Source organism: Amphibalanus amphitrite, unplaced genomic scaffold (assembly GCF_019059575.1).
Source record: "Amphibalanus amphitrite isolate SeventyFive unplaced genomic scaffold, NRLGWU_Aamphi_draft 000946F_arrow, whole genome shotgun sequence".
Taxonomy (NCBI): domain Eukaryota; kingdom Metazoa; phylum Arthropoda; class Thecostraca; order Balanomorpha; family Balanidae; genus Amphibalanus; species Amphibalanus amphitrite.
In genome coordinates this window covers 86,879-95,737 of record NW_024882440.1, presented here as the reverse complement: position 1 = coordinate 95,737, position 8,859 = coordinate 86,879, and the positions used below count along the sequence as shown (strand labels likewise).

Sequence of the window (8,859 nt, the reverse complement as noted above, 5' to 3'; positions counted from 1 at the left end):
TCATCAACTGCAATATGTACTGGTTTGGTATCTTCACACGTTCTCAGCGGTCTGCTCCGACCTCAGAAGCCGGTCGTGTAGCTGACGGCGTCACCGGTCCCCACCGTCATCAGCGTTCCAGGCTGGTGGATCAGATCGACCACCTTCTCTGCGTACGCCCCGGCCGGCGCGCCGCGACTCCGGTCCGTGACAAACACACTATTCCAGTACTTGCCGAAGCTGCCTCTGGTGAGGGTGCACGGGACGTTAATCTGATCGGCGAGGAACTTGAAGAGGAGCGCGCGGCAGCGCAGACCCCCGCGACTCACCTCACCCACAGGTAGCACGTTGCTGGCTCTCTGACGCCGCAGTTCGGAGAGCTGGCGCTCCGCCGACCAGGTGGGTAGCTGGTCTCGGCTCACCGTGCCGCCCATACGGTCCGCCACAAACTGTGCCAGTTCGGCCGCCTGCTGGACCTCACAGTCGAGAGGTGCCACCGTCTGACGCACGTACGACACGTAGGCGGCCAGCCGCGGGTCTTCGGGCGGTACCGGCCGCGCCGGGGGACGCTCAGAGACGGGAGATGTGCCGCGCGCGCCCCGGTCGGTCCGGCGCGGCGAGCGACGCGGCGATGACTGCTGTGCGGCCTTGGCAGCAGTGTCATCACCGGCAGCATCAACGCGGGCGGGACATACTCCAGAGTTGAGCAGAAACACGAACCGGCCCGGACAGGGCGGTCTCTCCAGCTCGGTGATCAGATCAGGCAAGACGTCTCCATCCTCACCGCGACCCACATCAAAGAAGCCGTCCGTCAGCCGGTGATAGGCCGTGAGGCGACCGAACTGGCTGTAAAGCGCTGATATGTTCACCTGCAGGATCACCTTCAGCGCCGAGGTGGCACGCAGTCGGCGGAGTGCGGCGATGGCATCCGGGTCGGCACAGAGCTGCTCTGCTGCCGCCGGGTCGGCTGACTGCATCTGCAGGGCCTCGACAGCGGCGCTGCGCACGGCGGGGTAGTCGCTCTTCAGCAGGTTCAGGATCAGGTTAACACTGTGGTGTTCGACGAGCGCGTGGCGCGCTCGGAGACTCATGCTGATCACTCCGAGCGCCTCACAGACGGCGACGAGCAAAGGCGCGCTGCCGGAGCCCAGACAGGCCAGTAGACGGTCACACGCGCGACTGGTGGCCACCATTGGCCGCACCGACTCCTGGCCGGCCATATTGGCCAGTGCGGTGGCAGCGTGCGCCGCTGTCTCGTCACAATCACCACTCAGGCGGTCCACGATCTTTGCGAGGCCTTCGGCGGCCTGGCGGCACGCGTTCTCATGTCCTCTGGTGATGGCGGCGAGTGCAGCGGCCGCCGGACCTATCGTCTCCGGCACGCCGATCATGTTGAGTAGGATCGGCACGGCGCCGCGGTTCACCATCTCCTCCTGCGCCTCCGGCAGCAGGGCGAACGCTGCTAGCGCTCGCGCACCGCCGCGCTGCGCCGCCGGCTGCGTGGAGCTGAGCAGAGAGCCGACGATCACCGCCTCTGCGCCGAGCTCGCGCATAGACAGCGCACATGGCCGGTCACTGCCGAGGTGACCGAGAACCTCTCCGCACTGCGCCAGAACCTGAGGATCGCTGCTGTTTCTGGCAGTCTGCACCATCAGTAGAAGACCTCCGTTCCGGTGCATAGAGCGCACGCTCTTGGGATCGAGTGTGGCGTGCTCGAGCACGGCCACAATCCGCGCGGCATGTGCCTCCTGTGTGTCTTCCTCAAGCAGAGTCAGCAGGTCCTCAAGTCCTCCAATCTCCCTCAGCCGTCTACGGCCCTGTTCTGTATACATTGCTTTCCTGAGAGCCTCCAGGGCAAGGTCCACAAGCACCGGGGGTTCAACTCGCACCAGCGCCAACGAACGCTCGATTCCAGAGCTGTCCACGAACACAGGTACCGCCTGAAAGTCCTGGAGCACAGCGAGCAGGGTGTCCAGGCAGTTTTTCAACACGTCTGGATCTGATGAAGTCAGTCGGGCGGTGAGCGCCGGGACAGCCTCCCCGACGAGCAGCGCCGCCTGACCGACCGGCTGCGACGCCACCCTGAAGAGTGCTCCGCTGACGAACTCATCCACTACAGGATCGTCGTCGGCGACCAGCCTCTCGATGAGGCGCGTCAGCCCTCCGGCGCCGCCGTCGGCGAGGAAGGACGTCTGTACGGTGGCATTCCCGGCCAGCTGACAGAGCGTCATCGCGGCCATGCGACGCACGCTGCGGTTGGAGTGACCGAGATGGTCGAGCAGGAGGCGCAGGATATCGTACTGCAGCAGCAGCTGCTGGTTCACCTCGGCCTCGTGCGCGAACTTGTAGAGCGACTGACAGGATTTGAGCACGAGGTCCTCTTCCGTAGCGTTCAGCATCAGCGCCACCGTGTGCGGAATGTGCGTCTCCCATTGAAACGGTGGCTCGACGCGGCCCGGCTCCACGGCCTCGCCCTTCTGAAACGGCATCCTGAGCGCGGTGGCTGGAGGCTGAGAGAAGAAAACTCGATGGACGCTTTCGTTCTACTGACTATCCTGAGAGTATTCCAGGAGTGGATACCTCAGCTTTCAGAAAGTTAGCTGATATGTGAGACAGATTGCAAGCTTTACACAGACTCGTCTATCTCAAAAGACCACGTATTGTGAGCTAGAACGTAAGTGAGAACAGATCAAAATAAGTTAAAGTTGCAGTAAAGTGTCCCGACGGGCCCTGGACCCTTGGGCTCCCAAAAGGTCAAGACTCTAAATATACGCAAACGGTGAACAGCCCGAACAGCCCAACTATGTTGTAGTAATCTTGAGCCCAACGAGCCCAACGAGCAACGAACGACCGAGAGCAATAATTTCGGCAAGGATTTCGGGAGTTATAAATCGCCTGCCTTGTGAGATTATCGCAACTGCACGTGGTAAAATGTTATCGGTATCACCGAGCTAAGCGTTGTACTCGCCATTCACATTTTAATGGCGCCCCGGAGCTAAAAACGATCCCCCATATGCGGAAAATACGCATAAGATACGTAGCTATCTCAATAAATGAGATACGCGAAAACTGAAAGGGATGTTTCAAAACGACGCCTTTTATAGGTGTGTTGTATGACTTTACGCGACTTGAAATCTTAGAGTTACGTTACATAAGATCGGCACTTTGAGCGCCGTTTCACAATCCATCATAAATGCTAAACGGCGCAGAAACCTAATCTCCGGTGGTATTACCTAATCACTGTCGTTTCGATTTAGTCGGCGACGTCTGATGGCAGATTTGGTGCGCCAGAATTCCGGTCACGTGCCGCCGTATTTGCCGCCGGCTGGCACACGTCCCAAGCCTGATCACTTATGAACCGGTCTAGACAAGGCTCCTGTAGAGACGTGACTATGAAGTAGGTAGGTATATTTATATTATGTTCCATGGACATAAGAGTACATCATCTAGGACACTACCTACTTCAATAGGCGCCTAACTGATTATTCATATTATGTGCCTATCAAATCGTTTAGCAACTTTACGCTAGAAGAAATAAATCAGTAAATAGCAAAAAGTGTCTTTTTAGCGTTTAGCGAAAAATAATGTTTGGAGTTACGTTTAGCAAAAGCAAAGGATTTGAACTTTGGTTTGGTCAAACCCGTATCTCACTATTGCCTCGTGTAGCTCACGACACAATGCAATACACATTGCCGTAATCATACGACCTATAACAGATCATCCTGAACGCCGACAACCGCTGGTCGGCACGCTCCTTTCCATCCATCAAGTAACAATTCTCGTAAACCATCCCTCACGATGCAGCCGTTCGACCTAATACAGCCCCCATCCGCCCGCGCCGGCCATGGGCCGATTTTCCCTCCTCAGGCGCCCTGGACTAACAAGCTGTCCGCGCACGAACACTCCAAAGGGTCATAACTGACCGAGAGATAACTGAGTCGTGTTCTCCACTCTCGTAAACCAGTGAGCCGGAGCCGTCTCCGCCCCGGCGCGGACGGCGGTGAGCGGTGCAGCTATTGAATGTGAGCTGTTCTCACCCGGGCTGTGGCGCCGGTTTATGATCAGACCTTGCCGGCGGCGAGTGGTGGACGGTGAACATCAAACGGTCTGAGGGTGTCCGGCTCGTCCGGCGGCTTTATCAGATATGTCATCGCTATGCTACTCTGCATTGTTCGGCTGGTCCTGTGTCATGACACGGCTAATGGCGTCCTGTTGCTGAAACCCGAATGCTGCAATTGCGTTGGTTCGAACTTGACATAAAAAGCAATCATATCGTTCCCAGCTCCAATCTCGTTTTGTGCTCATACCTTATTTTATCGATCTTTATTACCCCTTCTCTTGCATGGATTGAGCTCAAAATATGTTTACCTTGTTCAACCATATTACAAGCCAGTCTCATATAGCCAGCAGACTTTGATGTTCACCTCATATTTTGGCAAACGGTGCTCATTTATACGGCCAATGTGTCGCTGGTAAGCATACAAATTAGCGTGCCCTGTTTGTGCCGTACTAAATGTAGCGGAGCAAAGGCTGCAGGAAATTAGAGGGAGTGATTCGGAATGAATGATGGCTTCAGCGTTAATTAATAGATGTTTTCAAAGACAGAAAGTTACCTTCAGTTTGTCGATGAGCTTTATATAGCTCTTTTGTCTATTATATATTTAGAGATAAGAGATATTTTCTATTATAAATTACAACTGGCTTATGGAATAAATGGCGCAAAGTGTTTCGCTTTCGACCCTTCACAAAATGTATACCTACTCGTATCATATACCTATCGCATTTTCAACTTAATAAGAAAGTGCACTCGTATTCATGGCCAGTTCATCTAAAAAAGTCGGTAGCTCAAACACCACATTGCGTTGAATCAAAACGTGACCCGGCCGTTACCATGGGCGTCTCTCGGCTCTATCTGCAGGCGCAATGGACAAACTCGGCACAGGCGTGGTGCACTTGTTTGTCCTTACTTCTCACCAGCTCCACAGTCTCATGTGTTTGTAACAGGGCACCGGGCGTGGGCGTCTCCCCACGCTCGTGTCTCCGGTCGTAACAGATGGGAGGGCGTTGTCGCATTGCTATAGTGTTGAAAGGCTATGCCTGGGTGCAATAAGTGAACTGTGAGGAACAGAAGATCGAAATCTTAAAGTGGTACTGTTGATGGTTAGTGGTTACGATGGGTTTTGTAAGGTAGGCATGACTACAATATTTTTGTTTACAAACATGACACTCCTTTACGGGTCACGTAATCATGCAACCAAACGGACCCGCACTTCAATTTGTGCAATACCGAAACTTTTACAAGCTTGCGCAATGCCGGAGCTGGAACACCTACCCCGACAAAATAAGCTCATGCTCTCCAGTATTGCAGATTACCCATGAGCCTGACGACACGTGCCTGGCCAGTTGAACGTGACTCCTGTCCCGGCAACATCCAACGCACCTCTCCGCCAGCACCATGGCCCACTACCCACCGACGCCAAGAGCAGCTGTCTCTCGCCACCCCTCCCCCGCCGGGACGTTTGGAGCATTCATCATCGGCCAGTTTTTACGCCGAGCCTTTGACTCAATGTCTGCGTGTGCACGCGGCAGAGGTGAACTGTGAACAGGGTGAGAGGGAGAGAGCACCAAAGGACCAGGTGTGCACGGCGTAACACCTGGGAGGACGCAGCAGGGAGCTCGACAAAGACAGGGCATTGCACTCGCCGGAGAGAGGCAGTGGCGGTCGCAGGGGGGGGGGGCCATCAGGGCCATGGCCCCCCCCCCCAAAGGCAAATCAGGGGGGCCATCATATCATTTGGCCCCCCCAAACAACCGATGGGCCCCCATGGCCGTATGGGGCCCTGGCCCGTATTCGATTTTCACGAGGCTCGAGAAACCCACGCCAGCCATTAACAGCTCCCATACCAGTCTTTGAGGGTCCTACACTGACCTCTGAGGGCCCTTCAGTGGCGGTCAAGCGTCCTCATTGACCGCTGAGGACCCACATTGACCTCTGAGGGCCCTCCACTGGCCTTTGAGGGCCCCTAAACCGGCCTCAGGGGCCCAACCGGCGTCTGAGAGCCTCACACCGGCCTCGGGTGGCCTCATTTCTGTCTCTCGAGTCCCAAGACCAGCCTTAAAGTGTCTCTGAGGGCCCCGCACTGGATTCTGAAGACCCGATGTCGGCCTCTAAGAGCCCGCATCGGCCTCTGGGGGGCCATCTTGGCCTTTGAGGGACCTCCTCTGGTCTCTGGGGCCCAACGCCGGCCCATGCCGGCCTTTTAGGGCCACCCACACTGACCTCTAGGAGCCCTATGCTGGCCTGTAAGGACCCACATTAGCCTCTGAGGGCCCCCGCACTGGATTCTGAAGACCCAATGCCGGCCGCTCAGGGCCTGCATCGGGGTCTGAGGGCCCATCTTGGCCTTTGAGGGCCCTCCGCTGGCCTCTGGGGTTCAACGCCGGCCCATGCCGGTCTTTTAGGGCCCCACACTGACCTCTGAGGGCCCATGCTGGCCTGTAAGAAGGACACTCATTAGCCTCTATGGGCCCCGCACTGGATTCTGAAGACCCAATGCCGGCCGCTCAGGGCCTGCATCGGGGTCTGAGGGCCCATCTTGGCCTTTGAGGGCCCTCCGCTGGCCTCTGGGGTTCAACGCCGGCCCATGCCGGTCTTTTAGGGCCCCACACTGACCTCTGAGGGCCCATGCTGGCCTGTAAGAAGGACACTCATTAGCCTCTATGGCCCCGCACTGGATTCTGAAGACCCGATGCCGGCCTCTAAGGGTCCGCATCGACCTCTGAGGGCCCATCTTGGCCTTTGAGGGCCCTCTGCTGGCTTCTGGGGTCCAACGCCGGCCAATGCCAGTCTTTTAGGGTCCCATTCTGACCTTTGAGGGCCCCATGCTGGCCTGTAAAGGCCCACATTAGCCTCTGAGGCCCCCCCCCCGCACTGGAATCTGAAGACCCGATGCCGGCCTCTAAGGGTCAGCATCGGCTTCTGAGGGCCCATCTTGGCCTTTGAGGGCCTTCTGTTGGCCTCTTGGGTCCAGCGCCGGCCCATGCCGGTCTTTCAGAGCCCTACACTGACCTCTGAGGGCCCGTGCTGGCCTGTAAGGACCCACCTTATCCTCTGAGGGCCCCGCACGGGCTTCTGAAGACCTGATGCCGGCCTCTAAGGGCCCGCATCGGCCTCTGAGGGCCCATCTTGGCCTTTGAGGGCTCTCTACTGGCCTATGCGGTCCAACGCCGGCCCATGTCGGTCTTTTATGGCCCCACGCTAACCTCTGAGGGCTCCATGCTGGCCTGTAAAGACCCACATTAGCCTCTGAGTGCCCAATGCGGTCTCTGATGGTCTCAAACTGCCCTTTGCAGGCCCTGTACTGGTCTTTGAGGGCCCTAAACTGGGCCCTAAGGGCCCAAACCAGCCTCTAAAGGTCCCACACCGGCCTCTGATGGTCCCATTTATGTCTCTGGGACCCAAACTGACCCTTATGTGCCTCTGAGGATCCCGTACTGGCTTCTGAAGGATCGATGCCGGCCTCTGAGGACCCATAACGGTCTTGAAGTGCCTCATACCGACACCTGAGGCCCCACACTAGCCTCTGAGGGGCCCCAAACTGGCCTATGAGGTCTCTACACCGGCCACTGATGGCCCTATTATGTTCTCTGGGGGCTCAAGCCTTACCTTTGGGCGTCACGCACTTGCCTCTGAAGGCCCACATCAGCCTCTGGAGCCCTACCTGAGGCCTTTGAGGCCCTTCGCTGACCCTTGGATCCAACGCCGGCCTCTGGGGGTCTGACACCGTACTCTAAGGGCCCCATTGCAGCCTCTAGGCGATAGGTATCGCCGAAGCGCTATCGATGGGCCCATAAGTGGAGGAACCATGGGTGCAGTGGGCGCAGTTGCACCAACAATAATTCTGCAGTGGGTGCAGACAATGTATTCTGCATCCACAATAATCTGGAACAAAGTCCCCTTTTCTCAGCAACACTACTTTCCATGCAGCACAACAAATTTAGGATATTTTGCCCACTATCCATCTTTCGAAGCATTTGCTACTGTAATGAACATAAACACTTACATTTGCGCTCAAGTAAAAAACAAGATGAAACGGAACACGTGTGATTGAACAGTGAACAGATACCGATGACCCACTGTCAAAAGTTTTAGCACGATGATCTCAGAAAAGGGCAAAGTTAGCCGCCTTTACTTTTGCGGTAGTCCATTCACATTTGCGTGAGTTATTGACATTATCAATGCTTTAAAATGCACTTATCGGTACCTTTTCGACGTGGAACATCCTCAAAGCTCGCAATGAGCCTCCGCTCGGGTGCCGCTCCCTACCCCCCCCCCCCCCCCCCCCGCTTCACCGGCCATGGCCTGGATTTCTGCACTCGTGCACTGCGCCCGTGGGCCCCTTTAAGCTAGCACCGGGCCCCCCGGGTCAGTGCAGGGGCCCCTTTGCCAAGTTGGCCCCCCCCAAACTCCAAGTCTGCGACCGCCCCTGGAGAGAGGTCATGAATACCCTGGCGGTTATCGCAAAATGAGGTGTGAACGTTTGTGATATTGATATTCACAGTCTGGCGCAGCTTTTGGAGTGGCCTTTATTACCAATTTATATTCGCAAGTGTTAGGAGTGGCTGTGTGCAGGGTAGCATTGGTTGACATAAAAGATGTGTACATGTAGGTACATTCAATTCTTTAAATTCATTTCGCTCTTCAATTTTCATGACGTAACGTATAATTTTGCGACTAAATGCGAAAAGCACTAGGCATCTAAAAAACATGCGAAATCGAAATTTGCTCACATGATCGTACTACATAGGTAGAGTTAGACACTTATTTCAATTTCAAACGTTTCAAACGTCTATCCGGATTGCCTTGAACGCAAGATGAGC

At 55.9% G+C, this 8,859-nt stretch overlaps 1 protein-coding gene across 1 annotated transcript; it reads right to left on the bottom strand.

Annotated features, from left to right (window-relative positions):
* Nucleotides 1–62: 62 nt before the first annotated feature.
* Nucleotides 63–2,468, bottom strand: LOC122368414 (armadillo repeat-containing protein 3-like). The gene has a single exon (XM_043342319.1). The coding sequence runs from the start codon at nt 2,466–2,468 to the stop codon at nt 63–65; it is 2,406 nt and encodes an 801-aa protein (XP_043198254.1).
* Between the last annotated feature and the right edge of the window lie 6,391 nt (nt 2,469–8,859).